Source organism: Lepisosteus platostomus, chromosome 6 (assembly GCF_059453375.1).
Source record: "Lepisosteus platostomus isolate fLepPlt1 chromosome 6, fLepPlt1.hap1, whole genome shotgun sequence".
NCBI lineage: Eukaryota > Metazoa > Chordata > Actinopteri > Semionotiformes > Lepisosteidae > Lepisosteus > Lepisosteus platostomus.
The window spans coordinates 21,723,942-21,745,686 of record NC_142616.1 but is presented as its reverse complement, the minus strand read 5'-3'; the positions used below and the strand labels follow the sequence as shown (position 1 = coordinate 21,745,686).

The 21,745-nt window shown below is 38.1% G+C and overlaps 1 protein-coding gene and 1 long non-coding RNA gene across 3 annotated transcripts; one reads left to right on the top strand and one right to left on the bottom strand.

Moving 5' to 3' along the window:
* Positions 1-651: 651 nt before the first annotated feature.
* Positions 652-7,465, bottom strand: LOC148661299 (uncharacterized). Its single transcript, XR_015939500.1, has 3 exons — positions 7,341-7,465; positions 2,546-2,630; positions 652-2,217 (listed from the first exon to the last, which is right to left on the bottom strand). It is a non-coding gene; the product is annotated as an uncharacterized LOC148661299 (long non-coding RNA).
* Positions 6,509-18,847, top strand: LOC148661298 (tumor necrosis factor receptor superfamily member 6-like). Of its 2 annotated transcripts, none has more exons than XM_088634799.1 (9): positions 6,509-6,662; positions 7,440-7,542; positions 11,654-11,767; positions 12,952-13,063; positions 14,847-14,908; positions 16,086-16,184; positions 16,690-16,739; positions 17,345-17,369; positions 18,398-18,847. In XM_088634799.1, the coding sequence occupies exons 1-9, from the start codon at positions 6,612-6,614 to the stop codon at positions 18,685-18,687; spliced, it is 906 nt and encodes a 301-aa protein (XP_088490925.1). In that variant the 5' UTR covers positions 6,509-6,611; the 3' UTR covers positions 18,688-18,847. The 2 variants fall into 2 exon arrangements, with proteins under 2 accessions (XP_088490925.1, XP_088490924.1); XM_088634798.1 differs by having other exon boundaries at positions 16,080-16,184.
* Positions 18,848-21,745: the final 2,898 nt, after the last annotated feature.

Genomic DNA, 21,745 nt, shown 5'->3' with positions numbered 1-21,745 from the left:
TCCCTGTGTTCCCATTATGAGAGCTTCAGCCTGTTAAAAACACTGTTGTCCCTCTTGTTATCTCTATTAAACACTAATTATATTGCACCTAGTTATCTTTTATTGTACTTCCTGTCCAGGATGGGACATTTCCAGACATACTTTACTTCCTTCTTAAAATGATAAAATCCCTTTTCTTTTGTTATGAAGTCAGCTGTGTGCCCCTCAATACATATTTCAATGTGTTGAAAAACCCTTTCCAAAAAAATCAATACCATACTTGCACAGTCTGATTAGGTATTAGAGGAGGGACCAGAGCCTCACTGCTCTTTTGTATTTGTTCCATGCACATATTTTTTAATTTAGGAAAAAAAATATAATTTTTCACATTGTACACCAATGCACGGCTTTTGAAAACAGGAGTCAAAAATAAATTAAAGCTTAAGTAAATCAAACATTCAAGGAATACAATGACTTGGCTCCACAGTAAAGAAATCTGTTTTTTACACAGCTAGGATAACATGCACAGACTTTTATGCAACACCAAAAAAGGAACTATTCAGTAAATAAGGAGAGACTTGGCAGACTGCTTTTTTTCAAGGCATTTAAGGGAAGAAATAGTCTACAGAAGGTGTGGTCTTGGAAAGCGGCTTGTAACATTATTAGATTTCCCCATAGGAAAGTTACCCTACAAATTTTTTGTGCTTCATGGGTCTTAGAAATTAGGCTTGTTTCTGCTTAAAAGCACTTTACCATTATCTAGCTCATTGCTGCTTCTAACCATGTTTAGTTAGGCTTTCTCCATTAAACTTAATAATAAAACCTGCAGTTTAATCCTGTGACACAACTATATCTGTCCTCATCAGTCTATACAGCGAGCACTTGATGAAAGCATTAAACTCATCTGGTGTTAATTCAGGTTTAGTTGATAATGAAAATTCTGTGCTTAAAGTCAAACAGGTGTCTTATTATGGTCTGTTGTTTGACAGTTAAGAGCTATAAAAGATTAAGATGACCAAAAATAAATAAAACCAAATAGATTTTTAATCTTTATTGATTAATGCTGTTACTTTGTTGATAAATGCAAAATATGTATAACAGTAATTAAATTCAGTTACTAATATTATATGATGTAATATAAATACAGTATAGTTAATAAAGTTATTTTTTCTTCCAATGGAAAAATCAATTATATTTACAAGGTTCTGTGGGAAGTGGTATTTAGTTGTATTATTTTTCATTATTTTTGTTTAATATTTATTATTGACAATGGTTTTGCAACAGGGGGCATATTCAGTGTAGTCCTGGAGATCTAATTTCTTTCCACTAGTCACAATTTATTCTGCCAAGCACTGCAAACTATTACAGAGGTGCGTTTTGTTCTTTTTTTGACTCACAGCACCTCTCTCTTTATGAGAAAATCACAGTTAACGCTTCTTTCTGCCAGCAAACAACAAATCAGACCAGTACTTAGGTCACTGATCATTGTGACAAATGCATAAGTAGGTAGAAAATAAGAATGACTTGCCAATAAAGCAATAAAAGATGCCAATAACCCTATTTGAAATACAAACATGGGTGTGCCTGTGGTGGGACTACATCGACATTTTTTTATTCCACCATAGTAACAAACAGTACAATTAATATAAGCATTGCTCTCTGTATTTATATAAGCATGTGTTACAACATTTTTTACATTGCAAAAAAACACTTATTTAAAAAAACAAACTAAAATAACATTTCCAGAGACTCCTGTAAAGCAAACATAGTACATAGAACATTCAACTATGATGTGAGTAAACAATTAGCAAGTGAAAAGGTCAGTCTGATCACATATACTAACAAAGGATCAGAGGGGTTAAAAGTGTGTGCATTTGCCAAAACACTCGACATGTGCTTTGACCGAAAATGGCAAGGCAGCTCAGCTCTGATAGGGCTCTTCCTGACTGAATCCCATTGGATTTCAGGGAACAACAGGCATCTGCTTAAAACAAACCAGAAGCCTGGATTCTCATGAGGGGTGCCAATGCCAATGTCTCACTTCAGCCTGAACCTCTGTGGGGCTTCCCTCACCATGTCACGGGAGGTTAAATCAAATCAGGGAATAAAAGTGAAATGGACGTTCAGAGCAACATGTTGAGTAAATTACTTACACATACTCAAAGCTCTCCAACCTTGCTTCCTCTGTGTCTTATTTATACATTTGCCAAAGGGTACTCAGTACCCCAGTGTAGCGCTCTGAGTAAAAAAAATGTTAATAGAAACTGCCAAGCTGTCAAGATATTTCATGTAAATGCAAAACAAGTTTCCTATATAAATGTGTTTAGAATGGATTAATTATAAAGAAATGGATGAGGCCTAACGAGGCCAGGAACATAAGGAAGAAATGATTATTAAGGGGAGCTTTAATTTTCCTCACATACAGTATATCCACATGTTTGTGTGTGTTTCCTTCAGGTGTTCCTGTTTCCTTCCCGTCCAAAAACATACTGGTAGGTTAATTGGGTTCTGGGAAACTTTTCCCTGGTGTGACTGTTTGTGTGTTTGTGTCAGTTTTTGTTCATACCCTGTGATGGACTGGCATTCCATCCGAGGAATATCCTGCCTTATACCCATTGCTTGCCAGAATAGGCTCCAGCTCCTCCATGACCCTGTATTGGATGAAGCGGTTATAAAATGAATAGATGGATATTAGGAAGCACCAATAGGGATGTCAGCAACTTAGAACTGAAACGGTAAACATGGCAACCAACTACTTTCTCAGTTAAAGTACTCAGAGGACCTATTGCAGTGAATACCTGTATCAATCTAGTCTTCTCAAATAATCAAGGTAGAGGTAAGGAAAACAGAGGTGCCAGAACCATTCAAAAACTGTAATAATATTATTATAATATATATATTTCAATACATTTTTGATTGCAAAGACAGTCCAAAATAAAGGCTGTTTAAATTCAGGAAGGCAAATACACAGGAACTGTAAGAGGAGTAGAATCTACAGTATCTGAAGCATAGACTCATCTCACAAGTAAGGAAAGCAAAGCACAGTAAGCAGTGGACCAATGTTTTAACAAATCAGTTAAACCTTTTTAATCTGCTTTTTTTTTCTGAGAAGATTTTTTTTTAAAAAAAATGCACAGGACCACACCAGGTCACAAGTTACAAGCACAGGTCAAGAAGAGTAGTGGAGAGACCAAGACGGAGATAGAAAAGAATATTACAATGAAGACAAAATATTTTTTCAGTATTGCCACAGCAAAAGAACATAAATGAATGAAGTAAAATGCCTCAGAGATAACTCATGAAAGGGAAATGGATAAAATTATCAAAATAATATTTCACTGAAATGTTTATCACTCAGCAGCATATCTTGTATTAGCAAAGAAGAGCTAAGTGTTTCAGGTACCAGAAGCATTGAAAGACAGTTAAATCTCCAGGGTCTGATGGTATTCTACCAAAAGTACATAAGGAAACGAGATGCTATTTATAGGACATTAACAGTACTGTTTCAACTGTCTCTTAAGACAGGGGAAATACTGAATGGAAAATGACTAATTTAGTGCCTATTCAAAAAAGGTGACAAGACTGAACCAATATGTCTTACCCCTATTAAATGTAAGATTATACAGTGGACACACGAATAATTAGATCTATAGTAGATGATTATCTACATGACCATAGGATTCGCTAGCAAGATAAAAAGGTGACGTGGATGTGATTTTCACATCTGAAAGTAACAGGCTGTCTTTTAGGTTTCTTGCCATGATTCTTGTAAGAGACATCTTTTAATGAGATGTCAGGTCAATAGGAATAACAAGAGAAAGACCGAGGAACTTTAATAGCATAATGAATCCAATAGTGTGGGAGAACCATTATGTTTGGAGCTAGATCAGACTGACCTGGTTTGGACCTATTACAATCACATGTACTACGGAGAAGGAGTAATCATTTTGTGTAGGTTTTTTTTCTTATTCTGCTACAATTCTATTTAAAAATGTATACACCAGCTTGCAATAGTTTTCAGCCCTTCCAGTATTACTGTATATATTAACATATAGATTTGTTGAATTGCAATGTAATGCATTCACATTTTTTAAATGAACTATTTTAACCAAAATTTGAATGCTCAACCTGAACTATCTTAATAATAATAATAATAATAATAATAATAATAATAATAATAATAATAATAATAATTGTTGCTGTTGTTGTAGTTGTTGCTGCTGCTGATAATAATAATAAAAAAAATAAATGAACAGATTTATAGACAGCACCCTTCCCAGGGAAGTGATTTTCACCCATTCTTCTCTGCCAAGAACTCAGCATATGTAATTCTACCAAATGGAAGATCACTGGAAGTTAGTGAATTATTTTGCAGTGCACTGTATACGGTACATACCATAAAAGTTTATTGTGACAATAATTTGGCTATCTCTTTTGCATTTTGCAGAGCGGATGTGTGTAAATTTTTTAAAAAGACCAATCCACGCAAAGGCTCCTGGCCCTGATGCTATCCCTGGCCGTGTTCTGAAGGCATGTGCAGACCAGCTGGCAGATGTCTTCTCTGACATTTTCAATCTCTCTCTAGCTCAGTCTATAGTTCCTTCCTGCTTTAAGAAAACCACCATTGTCTCTGTTCCTAAAAAACCCAGAGTCAGCCGCCTAAATGACTACCGCCCTGTTGCACTCACATCAGTTATCATGAAGTGCTTCGAGCGCCTGGTCAAAGCATACATCACCTCCTCACTGCCTGACACACTAGATCCACTGCAATTTGCGTATCGCCAGAACAGGTCAACTGAAGATGCTATTGCCACTGCCCTCCATACTGCCCTCTCATACCTGGATAAGAAAGGAACATATGTGAGAATGCTGTTTATTGATTACAGCTCAGCATTCAATACCATAATGCCCTCAAAGCTTGTCATCAAGCTCCAGGACCTAGGATTGAACACCTCCCTCTGTAATTGGATCCTGGACTTCTTGATGGAACGTCCGCAGGTGGTGAAGGTGGGCACCAACATATCCTCTACCCTGACTCTAAACACTGGAGCCCCCCAAGGCTGCGTGCTTAGTCCTGTCCTCTACTCCTTATTTACCCATGATTGTGTCGCCAGGCATACTGTAACTCAAACTCCATCATTAAGTTTGCGGACGATACAACAGTCATTGGTCTGATCACAGATGGAGAGGAGTCTGCATACAGGGAGGAGGTTGAAACCCTGGCAGCATGGTGCCAGGAGAACAACCTCTCTCTTAACATCAGTAAGACAAAGGAGATGATTGTAGACTATAGGAAACATCAGGGAGGAGATCACACACCTATCTACATCAATGGGACTGCAGTGGAGAGGGTCAGGAGTTTTAAGTTCCAGGGAGCTAACATCTCAGGGGACTTAACCTGGACCCACTAAACCAACATCGTGGTCAAGACAGCACGGCAGTGCCTGTTCTTTCTCCACAGGCTAAAGAAGTTCGGCATGCCGTCACATATCCAGGCCAACTTCTACAGGTGCACTACTGAGAGCATCCTGACTGGTTGCATCACTGCCTGGTATGGGAACTGCTCCGCCAAGAATCGCAAAGTACTGCAGAGGGTGGTGAAGTCAGCGCAGCTCATCACCGGTTGTGAGCTAACAAACATCCAGGATATCTACTCAGCTAAATGTCTGAAGAAGGCCAGGTCCATTCTCAAGGACCCCAGTCATCCCAGTCACAAACTGTTTTCCCTCCTACCATCTGGTAAACGATACCAAAGCATTCGGTCCAAGTCCAACAGACTACGGAACAGCTTCTACCTCCAGGCAATAAGACTGCTAAATAGCCAACCTGCAGCTCCTTCAGTAAATCACCTGTAATGGCTACATGGACACACAGTTTTCACTGTATTCAGCATAACTGCACTACTTGTATATATTGTATACACCATGGACACATAGCAGCTCTACTCATATTGAGTTTTATTCAATTTCAAAAAACGTAACCTCAATTTTGTGATTTTTGTGTTTTTGTGAATTTTGTGATTTTTGTGAGCTCGCAATTTCATTGCCAGCAACTATTGCTGCACGCCATATTGTTGTGCATTTGATAAATAAACTTTGATTGGATTTTTTTTTTATTTTTGCATCTTGGCCTGGCTGTGCTATGCTGTTATTAATATAGTAAAACTAGTTTTGGGCAAACACTAAACTCTTATATAAAAACATAAATTATCCTCAATATGCAGTATTTGTATATTTATACAATGTCCCAGTTAAGAACTAAAATGTCATTCACTAAGGGAGATACCTTGGTAGGCATCTCTACAGCTTGTACTCTGTACTTCTTAAATTTATCACAATACAGTACATAGTATTATTATTACATCAAATCTTTAGTATTGGGAATTTAGTATTTTTGTAGCGGGGAATGAACGGGAGTTTTCCAAATGTCTGCAAAGTTTTACTTTGTGTTTCAAAAAAGAAAGTGCAAAATTGAGCCCTCGTTGAGCCTGGTTTGTGCAAAGAAAGTCCCGTCCTACAAAAAACTAAATTACAGCAGTTCTAACCAATCGCGGACTGTGGGATTGCACACGCTGAAGTGTACTGAAAACAGGAAGACCTGACAGCGGCCAGGTCTAAACGTATGTTTGAAACATGAAGAAAATCATCGTGAGCAAATTTACTCTGCTGTTTTTCTGCACTTTGGTGAGTTTTAAATCCAAGACTAGCTGGACTGTTTATTACCTCACTAGGCTGACTTTACCTCACTTACATGACTTTTCTTCAGGGGCTGTATTTTCTTGTTTTTATGATAATGACGATAATAGTTATTACTATTATACTGTACAGCAACTGTAAAGTATGTTTGGAAGGCTGGATACATTTTATTAAAATAATGGTTTTAGATCATTGGTTTCAACTTTGGTTCAGCTGATTTTTTTTTCGTTCTCTTAAAAAGTCAGGTACGTATAATGACTGGGTTTTAATTTGAGAAACTTTTTAATTTCATTCTAAGGGTGATTTCAGATTGTTTTTATACTAAGGTAGCAGAACAAAATGACAATAGTGTTGACGTTGTGAGAATTTTAACTTGTTCAAATATTACAAATGCTCTTACTGGAAAGCATTTTACTTTCGTTTTAATTTGCCACTACTGGGCGTTAACATTTACTAGATTTCAAACTGTTTTAATAACGATTTAATAAAATAACATTTCCCGATTTTATATATTACAGTGATCTGTCTCGTAAGTTCTTGTAAATAAATCAGTACCATACTTTTCGTTTTACTTGCTATGTAAAAATACTATACCGAGGCATGTATGGGCTTGTTAACAGTTTGTAATATGATACTAGAGAATAAGATAATTTGTCTGCTCCTTACCGGAGATTCGTAGCATTGTGACCGCTGTTATCACGATATGAGGAAAGCTATTTGATGCGGAATAACGATTCATACTGTATCTCTCCCTGTACTGTACAGTGCTGTGCACCTTGCTGGGCCGAGAGGCCCAACCATCGATTTCGGAGACAAGATGGTAGTAATCGGAATAAAGAGCAACCCGTCGAGATCCGATGCTCTAAGGGTAAGAAAACAGATGAAACGGAAATTCTTGAATCTGCTTTGTTTGTTCTCTTGATTCTAAAATCGATTCTGCCCGATTCCAAGATGTCACGGGCCTGTGAAAGTTACTGTTTAAGTACCAATGTCACAGGGACGCTGGCAGCATTGTGAATTGGTGTTCCTGCAATGAAAAGAGATTTTCTTGGTGGTGACCGATCCGCAGATGACATAATAAAGTGGCACAACCAGACTCCGTGCAGAAGTGTGAATAGGTGTTCTGCGGTAGTGGTTGTTTGTCGAGGCGAAAAAGGAATGAACACAACGTAACTAAACCGCACACATGAACATTTACAGTAGTATAGCGCACAGTGTACAGAAATAATAGCATATAATAATTTGACATAAATAAAAGTTAAACATTATAATTAAATCAATATAAGAATTGCTTAAAAAGCCTAATTTCCTTCAAAATTTCATCACCCAATACTGAACATACTCTTTCAGTCTTTAACCACACTATTACTTATGGTAAACATGAGAGCAAGCAGTTCTCCTAGGTTTCTGAAAGAACCACTCCAGGGCCCTTGGAAAGCTGAAGGTTGACACTGGTGGCCTTTTATCCAACTTCCTCTGGAGTCTGTTTCACAGGTCTGTCGTTATCAAAGCAGTTTATTCCTTCATATCAATGTACAGTCTCATTGCAAAGGAATCCCTCTCACAGTTAACACGAGACTGGGATGGTGAGAGCATTAGCAGACAGCAGAGACAGGCTGGCATGGAGCTGGTCCACTTCATTGTACAGTACATTTCTTTCCTGATATCCTTCTGTAACAAAGTATCGGTTGTTACATAATTAATGTAAAAATGTTTTTTAAAATATTTTTTTAAATATTTTTTTGCTCTCATGTCAGATAATTTAATTTACAGAAAGTAAATTCCAGCTGTTCAATCATTGACAAGTCCTGGGACCTTTAATGACTTGTGTTCTTTAGTAATGGGCTCCTCCACAGCGTCTGGCATTTGGAACATTTCATACATAGTGTGGTGGGATCGGTATTTGAACCTTTGGTCGATCTAAGAGAAATGATTATCCATTAGAAAAAATTGGCACAAAATATGTCAGTTTCTAACAGAATGTGAGAAATTATCATCTAATAAGCAAGCAGAGGTGTTTAAATGTGCCAGTGACGGCCTCGTGTTCAGAACTGGGTCAAAGGCATCTGTAATAGACACACATGGAAATAGGTATTAAGCAGGACAAAGACTCTTAAGTTGAGGAATTCATAGCTGTAAATAAATCAATTAATGAAAACTACTAGCTGCTTAAATTATTTGAGGGTACAGTTCGTTAGGATATAAATTTAACATCATTTAACAGAAATAGTTGGAATACTTAATTCTGCTGCTTTGGCATGAGGTAATTCATATTATTGCATTCCACAAATTGAGGTATTTGTGACGATCTGACTTAGTATGTGCGTCAAATAAATCCTGCCTATAATTAGCGGAGGGGGTCATAATAAATTGCCTCTCAGATTGACTTCCTAGTCTGGAAACCTGTGGATGACATAAAAAAAAGCACTTTACAAATGTTAGAACTTAAATAGTTTTCATCATGTAAAGTAAGTTCCATGTAACGTACCGCATTCTGTATTGTACAGCTGTTTTTCTACATTTTGGGTTGCTCAGCTATTTGGGATTGAACCTAGAGACGTGATGTTTGTGTCTATCTTGCTGTGCCTCTAAGCTGCCGTTCTTTAGTGGGCGCATCACTGGTTGATGATCATGTCACAGCAGTCGTCAGCAGAGTCATCTGTCTATCGACTGGAAGTATTTGACAGGAGGCTCGATATTTTTGTTTGTCTTTTTAGCGATTTCGGTTACAAACATGAAGAAAAAGAATACTGCATTTTGTTTTGATTTCAGGCAGATCTTGTTACATTAATCCTCTCCCCAGCCACCTAACTACAGTACAGTATGTAACAGCTAGAGTAATGTACTAGCTTGCTCACTCGCTTGTTTCTTATTGTTGTAATTTAACAGTGTTGTCCTGAATAAGATATTATTTAAACACAGCAACTAGTTTGATCAAATAGGATTCATCAATGATGTAGGCTACCCATGATGCTGCCTGAGGAAGAAATGTGTGCTTGAAAAACATTGCTTTTTGCTGTTTTCTGTTTGCATCAAACCGTCATTGTGTTCTTTTGGCTAATGAGGCTGTTTATTATTTCGCTCTCATTGAGACCAAGGCATGAGACTGTGAGAATTTGGTCCCAATGTGTGAGACTTGAGTGATGATGCTAACATCATGGCTGCTGGCTGGCAGATGATCTTGCACTTGCAGTGTATTACTACCAAACAGCATTTTGTTGCCCTTCGTGCATTTGTTTGTCCAAGCAGCCCGCCTGGCTTGTATACAACTGTGGGAAACCATGGGATATATTCATTTTTGGCAGTATACTTTCATGTTTCAGACAGCTTACCCACCCATAGTTTATTGAACTTTTTTTAAAAAAAAGTCTCAGACAGCAAAACAAATACTAGGTAAAGTGAAGCCTTTTTGGCTTTTTAGATTACTAAAACACCCTCAGTGTGTTCTTCAAAGGTACAGAAAAAAAGCTTTGCTACATAACAGTAAAATATTAGCTCTATGTAATTTAAATAAGTAAAAAAGGAATGTAATGTACCCTGACAAAATCAGGTGAGCTCTACAGCTACATTTATTACAGCCCATTTACAGCGTAAAAAACATTATGTGAAAGAGGGGGGAGAGGGGTTTGATGAAGAGGACGACACAATCAATAGCGCACAACACACATACTACACAGAGCATAACACACACAAATTATTTTCCATATTGTCACTCTGATAAACAATGAGACAATCAAATAATTAATTCTGCTTAATCTAATCTAACTAACCACCTCTCCTATTAAATATTTAATTTTACATAATATAATCCTACTCAGCCACCCTCAATAAAGTGAGGGACCATTTTGCTATGGTACACGGTTTATTTTATTCTGCTCAGCCAGTCTTAAATGACAGGCAAGTAACCAACAGTGCTTATATTAACATTTATTAACTTCACGTAGAACAAGAGCAACTAAAACTAAGTCCAGCCAACATTAGGTGGATGACCATACAGTAACTTTCCAGAACTACGAATCACATGTGATAAACAAGCTACTCACCTGCTGTAAGAGGCCCAGTCATCTGACTTTTGACCTGTCCTGAAACTTAACCATGGCCAAGAGGTAACACCATCTAACAAGATGTAGAGTCTTTTTTATTTGTTTTTTATAGAGAAGAGTTTTGTAAATTGTGCGAAACTCTTGAATTACTGAGTATAAGAACCACACTATGTGACAGAGTAGCTTAATGTCCTCTGCCACTGTAGATTTGTGTGAGCTCTGGAACTACATGAAGCTCCTATAAGTCTGTCACACTGTAACATTAAGGTATAATGCAATATATGAAATTACCTGTGCCTGTATTTTAGATAGCAGTTTGTCGTGAGAAAAACAAAACAAAACTGATGGACTACACAACCTACTTTATGTGTGCCAAGTTTCACTTTATTCAAAGTTTAGGAGTTGAAGCAGTTCAACAAGCTGTTTTTTTGTTCAAATCCAAGATGGCAGCCAAGCAATGGGTCAAAACACTTTGTTAGAAATAAACTGTATCATGAGAGGATTAGGACTTCTCTGGTGTTCAGGTTCAGAGAACAAAAGTCTTCAGAATTCCTCAATTATTTAAAAACAAGCACGCAGCCTGCATGTGCAGAATTTACTGACTTAGCTTCCTGTGGTCCTTTGAAGTCCCCTAGATTTAATGGGTTCTTGTGCGGGGAGTTGGATTTTACAGGCAATTAAAATTTGATCTGGAAAAAAGAACAATAATCTGAATAATAACATCTAAGGATCCAACTCTGTTGCCTTCCCTTGCCTACAGTAATCAATGTCTTGCTGTGTCAGTAATGAACTCTTAACTGTTCACAAGTATGGAGCTGGCTGACTTCATAAATCTCCTAGAATTTTTACTGAATTAGTGAATGTACTCAAGTATCCAAGACAGCAGCAGGTGTATTAGAGGTCAGTCTGAATGTTGTCTTTTATTTTTTTATCCAGGTGAACAATTCAACAACATAAAAAATGAATGTGAGCCCTGCCCAGAGGACACGTACATGGAGGATGAACACATCGGTGAAAAATGTTTAAACTGTGACAAATGCGAGGCAGCTGGTATGTCTCCACGTTATCTGGGGTCATCCATATGAAGCGCTAACAGCACTGTGCTGTCTATAGCCTTCATAAAGTATTGGGTTTCTTCTTGTGTGTTGTGCGTCATTAAAATAATGGTTGTATCTGCCCTGAGTTCAGACCCATCCATAATGTTAGGCTGTATAGAACTCTGTTTTTCTAAGACTGCCTCTCCATCAGGCTTTAACATGATACTTTCATTCAGAGTTCTGCAGGGAAAGAGAGTACGTCTCATTAATAGATCCAGTTAAGTGAAAGTTGTGGTATGCATTCAACCTGCTCGTAGATCTATACATTTTTCAGAGAATACCCTGGACAGGAAGCCAGTCCATTGCAGGGCAGACACACAGACACAAATAACGACAAGGGCACACTCACTCTTAGGGCCAGTTTTCCCAGAAGCCAATTGACCTACCAGTATGTCTTTGGACTATGAGAGGAAGCCAGATGTCACGACTGTAGTCCCTCCCCCCTGAAGGGCGCTCCGGCCCTTTCACTTTGGACTTGATTTTTGTGCACCTGTCTCCTGTTCCCAGCCCACCTTAAAAGCCAGGCGCTGACATTAATCCGGGCTCTGCATCTGATCTCCGTATCGTGCGAGTCCGGGACCTGGAAGCACCTGGTCCCGTTAAGGTTTTAATCTCTGTTCCCGTTCCCGTTCCCATTCCGCCGGTTCCGACCCGGTTCTTGTTTTTATCTAGTTTGTTTTTGGATGGACCTCCCGGTTTTGGACTTCTCCTTTCGTGTTTGGATTTCCCATTTGGATTACTACGGGATTGTTTGCCCCGGACTCACCCCCCCTGTACACCAGAGCACCAAGGACACGCCCCCCTGTTTTGATCCCTGTTTCCTGCATGGCTTTTTCCCCAGTGTTTCATCACCATTCCGAATTGTGTCGTCCGCATAGAGTCCGGAAAGAACTGTTCGTTACACCTGAACTCCTGGAGGAAACCTAGACGAGCTTGGGGAGAACATACAAACTCCACACAGATAGCACCCCAGGTCCCAAATTGAGACCATGGCCCCAGTGCTGCAAGGCAGCCATGCTACTTATTGCACCACCATGCTGCACACTGTGAACAGATGTTTTATTTTATTATTGCTATAACAATAACTTTGCTAATTGTTTTCTGACCATAACTTTCACTAATGGATTTTCATTGTAGCTTTACTGGAAGAGGAGTCACAGTGTGCTAAAACTCAGAACAGGAAGTGCAGATGTAAAGAACATTCATACTGTCCCAGTCCACCTTGTAAACAGTGTCACCGTTGTAAAACGTAAGTGTGAATTGACATTGATGTTTGCTCTATATGTATGAATGTGTGTAATTTAAATGTCAGCATCAATCATAAGAATTATTTTCTTGTATGAATCCACCAATGTGAAGATGTTTGCATATTTAAAAGCAGTTGATTGCAAATGTTGTCCAGAATATTTATTTAAATACTCATGCTTAGAATATTAGTGGTTTGGGAACATTGTTTTAGTTTTTATATTATCAACATTGTTTAGAATGTTATTAATGTTTCCATGGATCCATGTATCCTGAAAATAATGTAACCCACACATAATGTATAATGGATTTGATCATTTTCTGTAGTGATATCAAGAATCCTGGAAACATGTGGAAACAGAAGCATGTCATTTCCCAAAAAATAAATTCACTATTCTGCATTCTGGCACACATTTCAGCAAGAGGGAAATGTAATAATTGAACAAAGAATGTACTGTGCCTTTAGAAAGTATTCACCCCCCACAGATTATTTCTCATTCTGCTGTGTTGCAAAGTCAAATTAAAGCATATTTAAATGGGAATTGTTTCCACTCCTGTAGAAGTAATTCTCTATAATGTTAAAATGAAATAAAGCATTTAGATGTCTTCAGAATTATATAAAAAATAAACATATGAAGATTACTTAATTGATACGTACAGTATTCACCCCCTTTGTTTTAACAACCTAAGTTGCTGTAGTCTGAGACCAAAGCTGAGCTCTTTGGCCTGAAAGCAAAGCGCTATATTTGGCACAAACCAAATACAACCTAACACCCAGGTAACACCGTCCCTACTGTCAAGCATGGTGGTGGCAGCATCATGCTCTGGGGTTGTTTTTCAGCAGGAGGAACTGGAAAGCTTGTTGCTATCAAGGGCAACATGGATGAAGCCAAAGAAAGGCAAGTCCTTGAGGAGAACCTGTTTCAGTCAGCCAGAGATCTGTGTTTAGGGCTGAGATTCATTTTCCAGCAGGAAATGACCCAAAGCACACATCAAAAACTATCAAGGAATGGCTTGGGGAAAAAAAAGAAGGTTAGTATTATGGAATGGCCCAGCCAGAGCCCAGACTTGAATCCAATTGACAATCTGTGGTATGACCTGAAAATTGCTGTCCACTGACGCTCTCCATCTAAGTTAGTTGAGTTAAATCAAATTTGCATTGAAGAATGGGTAAAAATCCCACAATCTGAATGGGCAAAGCTCATACAGACACACCCAAGAAGACTCACGGCTGTAACTGCTGTTACAGGACTATGTACAAAGTATTGACTAGGGGAGAGGTGAATACTTTTGTAAATGATAAATATAAGTCTTTCATTCTGGAAAAAAAATATTTTTGATTCATAAATGTGTTGAATTTATTGTGTTATTGAAGGGAGAAAAAAAATCAATGTTAAAATTTGAGGGTGTAACGGGAACAAAACGTGACAAAATTCAAGGGGGTGAATACTTTCTGAAGGCACTGTATATTCCATAAGAAGGAGAACTGGAGGCACCGCAAGGGATGTCTGGAACAAGATATCCAGCCACGTTGTCAAAGCCCTGTACCAATACCCTGACTTCTTTAGAGAAGCAGTTGGATGAGATCCTTACATGGATGAGCCACTGTCAAAAAGCTTTATCTAGTTTCAAACAAGATATAGTTTTCTTAAACTCTTACATCCACCTTTTCAGGATATTATTTTCGTCATTTACACATTGCAGAACATATACACTTGTGTTGCAGTTGTTTCTGCCCATCCTGTTGGCCAGTTGTGATCATAATTCTGTAACATTCCTTTTTTAAGTTGTGAAGGCCGTGTTGCCCAAACATGTACAAGAACTAACGATACAGTCTGTGGAGAACGAGGTAAAGTTTTTTTGCACTTATAGAGAAATTGCAATTTATTATCTGTTAATTTGAGTTAATTCCTGTTAAATATTTTCTTACTCTCCCTTCTTAAATAACACTGAGCTACTGTTCTGTTAGTTGCAGTACACCTATGATCTGTTTGTTCGAGTATAACAAAATAATATTTATCTTGGAAAGTATTCTCTTATTTCACAGACAGAGATTGCCCAGTAAAAGTGCACCATTCCCACCTGCCCTTTCTGTGTCAATGTACTTGTTAAAGGTTGTACAGATAAGTGACACAGGAAATATTACTTCCATCTCTATTCAGTTCTATCCTGTACATAATGTGCCTCTTTTGTGAGTTTAAACTATGAATGACAATTTTAAAATAGCAAATGTGTGTGAGCTGCAAATTAATTCATTTTTATGATAGCAGTGATTCTTTTTTTAGCACAAAATGTCTTTTCAGGCCTAAAGGACCTATTTAAGAGCTGAAATGGAGTCAGAGTGGTAGTCATTTCAACCGTTAGATGACCTTTACCTTTTGATATTCAGGAAAGATAAGATCACTGTATTAACCATGTACAATTTCTTGCATTAGGAAATTGTCTTTTTGCATATTCCAGCTTGCTCTCCATGAGACACACAGGCAGGGAGAGGGAAGCCTGGGGTCAGAGCACAGGGTCAGCCATTAATACAGTGCCCCTGGAGCAGCTGGGGTTAAGGGCCTTGCTCAGGGGCCCAACAGAGAAGGATTCCTCTGCCAGCCATGGGATTTGAACTGGCAACCTTCCAGCCACAGACACAGATCCTTAGCCACAGAACCATCGCTCTGCCCCACTGTTTCTGAGAAAACATGGGCATTACTTCTAGTCTTTAATTATTTAATAATCTTTAAGTTCATTTCAAACAGTTCTTCCTTTCCAGTGCCAAAGTATTTCTACCACAGCAGAAGATGAACAATCCTTGTACTGCTCAGTCATGTACTCTAATCCATACAGTATAGCTAGGGTTTCCAGTCTTGTTCCTGGAGAAACCCAGCACAGCAGATTTTTGGATCAACATTAAATTACCAATTTCTGATGGTATACAGTAGTATGCATTCTATTCTGATTCGTTAAATGGTCAGATTGTTAATTTAAGTAATTTAGACATATTTTGGGACTTAATTGATTTCTGATTTCAGTTGCAGGTTCGACTTCAGTGATTGCTCCAGTTATAATTACATGTATAGTACTGCTTTTAATAGTTGGTATTGGAATTATGTGGAAGAAGAGACTATACTGTTTTGGTAAGTATACAGATAAATGAATTAATTTAAAAAAATGTACCATTGAATTTGAGGCTAAGAAGCCTGGGACTGTTCAGTACTGGGATGGGAGACCTCATAACTAAGTTGTTGCTGTAAATGATGTTCATGGACCAGTAGATGGTGCTGCTTCCTCTGGACCAGAATTTCCAAACCAATGCCCAGGCAGGAGGTGCAGTCTTTTAGATGAGACCTAAAGTCAAGAGGACTTGGTCATTAAAGCATTCAAGATCCCTTTATACTGCTAGTAGGAGTACAGATTTTAATTAATTAATTGTGCTGTCCTGGCCAGACTTCACTCTGAGCTGGTACGGTCTGGGCATCATAGATTTCTCCCTTAATTCTGTACTTGATCCGCTGTGTAAAAAAATTTAAGATCCCAGACTGCAAATATAAGCAAAGCACAAATATAAGAAATAATTATTCACAACAATGTAAAATGAAACGTTTCGATTTAGGTGATATTTTTGTTTTATTTGTTTAATAGGTAATCGCAACAAAAGGGAACATCAGAACATGGAACAAGAAAATAGAGAGGTATTTAATTCACTTTTTAGGTCTTTGTTTTCAAAGTGATCTTGTTTACAGTTCTTTAATTATTTGTATGATCTTGGAGCTATCATTTAGGTTTTCTTTCATAAAACTTTAGCATGGTAAATTTACAATGATGGAAATAATTTTGTGTCTTTACCATGTTTTTGCTGTGGTGCTGTACTAAACTATGCCTTGGGGATATCATGTCATACCATGATAATAGTGTAATAACATTTGGCCCATCTAACTTATTGGGTTGCTGGTAATAGGAAGTGATCTGATTTTTTCTGTCATACATCATGGCCCAGTATCGTAAAGTACAATAAAATCCACTAAATACCACAGAAACACTAAGGTTAAACCATAAAACGCACACAAACAATGTGCGCTATGTACAATGGTTAATGTTGTTGCCACATTTTTTGTTTTTTCTATCACTCGTGGGGCTCTTGCCCTGATAAAAAGTGTGAAATGGTCTTGTATAGCCTCATGTCTTAGCTGTTTTCTGATGCAGCTTATACTGTAAATCTGCTTATGTTTAGAAGCTGTAGAGGTTCTATAATCAGAAACAACCTTTTTTAATCCTTGGTTTCATTTTTGTTTCACAGAATCTCCTGAAAGCACCAGAACCAGGTACTTAGGTTTTGCATTTCACTTACAAATGTAAAGTTTGCATTTTTTAAAAATGTGTTATTTAGAAGTGGCACCAGCATGGTCTGATTTTGAACATTGACTCAGCTAATAAATTTGACTAAAATCGAAGGCACATTCTGAAATGAACTGAAGCACCTGAGTATTTATATAGTCTTTCTCCCCCTTGTGGTAGCCTTTAGAGTAACTAGTTCTTTTCATGCTACAACATTCTGCACAGCTGAGTCCTACGTGTGCAAAAAGATAGAAATAGAGATAGAAACTGCAAACAGTTTTGAAGGTTTCTTAACAAATCCCTACTGACTTACTTTAACAGTGTAAAGAAATTAGAATGATACCAGGTTTAGAGTAAACTTTGACATTTTCTTGTTGAAAAGAACAGGTTTGCATGATGGGCCATATTTCTCAAAGCCCAACTTCAGGGTTAAAATATTTGATCAAATATTCACATCCAAACTTCAAAGCCTTGGATTGCTGATGAAATGAAATAAAGATTTATTTCATAAGAAGTATTTGAAAGGGTTTTCAGATACCTGGATCTGGTCACCATTGTGGTTGTCATATTTTGCTGAAGACAAATAATGCAAGGTGAGGGGAGCCCTGTTTTCTGCTCTTGCTTTTCTTGGCTTCTTGGTTCAGAAAACAGGATAGGAATTGAGCAGGAATTTAAAACTGAGAACTGCAGATCTTTATACAGAGGCTGCACAAGATCCTTGGATCAGTTAGCTACTAAGAAACAATCTACAATAGATTACCTGAATGGCATGTTGTTTATAACCTGTCTTAGGTTCAAACACCAAAATACTCCACAAGAAATCATATCTAAGTCCAATTGACAATCTGTGGTATGACCTGAAAATTGCTGTCCACTGACGCTCTCCATCTATTGGGCCATCATTAGCTTCTCTTGGGATTACTGTAGAAATATGTATTAGCTGCAAATTATATAATGTGCAGGCTATTCTGTTTGCATTTGAACCGTTTTTTTTTTTTGCTGCCTTTTTTTGCAGGTGTTAACCTGGAGCCATTCTTGTACCAGATTGCTGACATAGTTGAACTGAAATACATTAAGCAGCTGGCATTGGAGAGTGGAATAACTCCGGCTAGGGTGCAGATGATCATGTTAAACGATCAACACGACGCGAGAGAGCAAGGTGTTAATCTTTTGAAGGAGTGGAATCAGAGGCGAGGGCTTGCCAATGCCTTTCCTGATCTAATTGAACAGTTAAGAAAGATGAAGCTGAACAAAGCTGCAGATGAGCTGCAGAGTATAATTGAGAAACGTCATAGCTCCATATAGTTTTCTTTCACCATCTTTGCAGAAAACACAGTTGTACAGGCACCTTAGCTGTTACCATTGTTAAAAAAAAACTCTATTTGTATATAGCTTTGTGTCTTAGCTTAGAATAATGGATTATTTATTAGTGATTAGTGATGTGTAATAAAATGATTTCATTATTTTTTTGGAACTTCTGAATTTACAAGTGCCCCCTAGGGGCTTGAAAGAGATGGGCTCATTACATCAATGAAAAAATCTATTATGCAGAGGTCAGGTAACACTTCTGAGAAAGGACTCCAGGAGGTGCTGTTGTCAAATAATTTGCCTGGAAAGTCCCAAGTGTGCACCCGGCACAAACCAGACCTTACTTAGTTTGAAGATGGAAAAAGGTCCCTTTTTCTTGTCTTCTGCAACATGTTATACAAAGTAAATGTAAAAGAGCTTAATTGAAAGGAGAAGTTCATAATTGAATTTATGAGGATGATGCTAGGATGGGTGCCATGAAACAAAATGAACTGCAAAATTCAAAATGTCCATAGCTGAGGAGATGTAATATGACAGTAACGCTCCCCTTGTGCATCGATCGACTTCTGCAGGTCATACTGCAGGTGAAGGGCTGGAACAGCACAAACATATGAAGCATCTTCATTTAGGCTCTGCACCCTCTGGAAATGAGTGTTCAATGCTTGAACAAGTGGATGCTGGTGTGCCAGGAGCCTGGTTTCCAAAATTAGATGAACATTTGATTGCTGAGAGTCCTTTTGATGGAGGGAACTGAAAATTAAAGAGTGCTTATTTGAGATACACCTCTACTGGCTATGTTTAACTGCTTTAGAAGCCAGATAGTCCCCTGTATAAGAGAGTTTCAAGGTTGGCAGTGTTACAAGCAGGACTGCCATATTGGGTACTGAAAAGCTGGCAGGAGCTCCGGTGGTGAACCAAGCAGAAGCGCAGTGCAGCGCAGGTGAGAGGAGAGGGGCATCATCACCCTCACAGCAGCAGCGCTAGAGAGGCAGGGAGGGAGCATGATCCATCCACAGCAAGTGACAGGTGTGCCACAAGGTCTGGACACTGGAGCTGTAATATCTTTCTCAAGAGCCTCACAACTCTACATCCTTGGACAGGCAGAGAAATAATTATGGAACTCTGGTAGTGTGATCGCTCAGTATAATGGTATCTGGTTTGGTATCTGTACAGAGGATTGATTTTTTTTTTCCTGGAAAAAACTACACATCTTACTGTGGTAACTTTTTTCCACTAAATACTACAGATACATTCTGTAAATAAATCCTGTTGCCTTTTATTTAAATAATACAGTAGTTACTCTCACTTCCTCTTCTCAAGACAGGCACTGTGGCAACTCTTTCATGTCAGAACAGATATCTGATGACGTTCCTGCGCTGTGTGTTCATTTGTTCATTGCTTGCATCATCACTAGATCTTGTGACCTAAAAAATAACTGTCAATTTTCCACATGAAATGGCACTTAAATTGTATTTTACAATTGTACCATAATTATTTTATACATTTACTAAGTTGTATTCCTAACCTATTAATAGACAACTATCACAGAATCTGAGACTTTTGTAAGTATATACTGTGCATGAAACAAAAACTTACTGAGTTATCAGGAAATGCTTTTGCAGCAGGAGAACTGACAGTTTATTGAACACACATGACATGACATTTATCATCCTGCTTCTTAACTATACAGAATATAGTTATAGCTATAACTATACAGAATACAGAAGATTGACTTTTTGTCATCAACAGTGATTTTACCGTGAAAGTGTTGGGATAGTGTGTGTGTCCACAATTGAAATCAATGCAGTCTGTTCATTTGCAATGTATGCGTTGCACTAGTTCGCAGGTCCCATTTCTCTCCTAGAGCCCAGACAAGCATGTGCCTGTTCACTGGTCTCTGAGCCCTAGATTCCATGTCATCCAAGTTTAAACCAACAAATGTGCAAGAGGGCTCAACTCTTGTTTGTGGGGCATCCATGACATGCCTGTCGCATTCTCAGCTCTCAGGGAAGCTGTTATTACACAAGCAGCATAAGAACAAGTGCTGTGCCACTAATCACATCAAGATGAGTCTACAGGAAGGGCAGGAAGTGAGGTCAAGCCATGCTGTTCAACTGTCATCAGTCACTTGGCATGACCTGGTATTTCTGAAGGTGGTCATGATCAAGCACAATGCTGTGTCAATCAAAGGTTAAGTTTCATGATTCAGAATCTCCCCATTGGTGGACTGTGGTTGGCTGTAACATCTTCTAGATGTTAGAATATAAGAAAGGCTAATACAATGGAATCCTGAGACCAAGGATGTTTCGTGCTGCTTTCCTTAAACTCTTAATGCTATAATCCCTTTTTGTTGTATGCTGGTCAAAACCAATCACAATATTCCAAATAAGCTCTTACTATCACATTAAAAAGATTTAACATAACCTTCCTTGATTTTAGTTCAAAATATTGTACTATAAACCCAGCATTCGATTTGCTTTTTATCACTTTCCCGTATAGCCTTGATGAGGACATAGAAAATCCAAACCCAGATTCCACCCGAGTGTGACGTCTTGTATCACAAAATCATCCATGCGAAAGAACTTGAGTTCGTACTTCCTGTGCGAAAGCATTGCACGCACGAATTTCATTTGCCAACTATCCGCCCAATCCATGATTTTGTCATCTTGGAATTCCCTTCCAGCTCTTTCTGGATTTGCCACTCCCCATACATTTTTATCACACGCAGACCTGATTACAGAACTTAACTGATTATACCAAAATCTAAATCTGGTAGATCAGATCTACCCAAATAATGGTTATGCCCTTTAACATAATGTACTTTCTACCTGTTCATTAGCAGGTTTTTGATCCATGTACTCCTATGGTTATTAATTTTCATGAGGGACCTTATCAAAGCTTTCTGGATATCTGCAATGTAGTCCATATTGCTTGTTCAAACAGTTCTAGTAAGTTATTTAAACACTACTTCTCATTTAAAAGTTGCTTATTTCTTAAAATTTTGTTTTGTAAGTATTCTTCTAATTTCACTGTACTGAACTTACTGCTAGTATCG

Coding starts and splice junctions, on each gene's coding strand:
- LOC148661298 (XM_088634798.1), top strand. CDS start 6,612: ATGAAGAAAATCATCGTGAGCAAATTTACTCTGCTGTTTTTCTGCACT. Junction 16,740..17,344: donor TGGAACAAGAAAATAGAGAG/GTATTTAATTCA, acceptor TTTGTTTCACAG/AATCTCCTGAAAGCACCAGA. Junction 17,370..18,397: donor CCTGAAAGCACCAGAACCAG/GTACTTAGGTTT, acceptor CTTTTTTTGCAG/GTGTTAACCTGGAGCCATTC.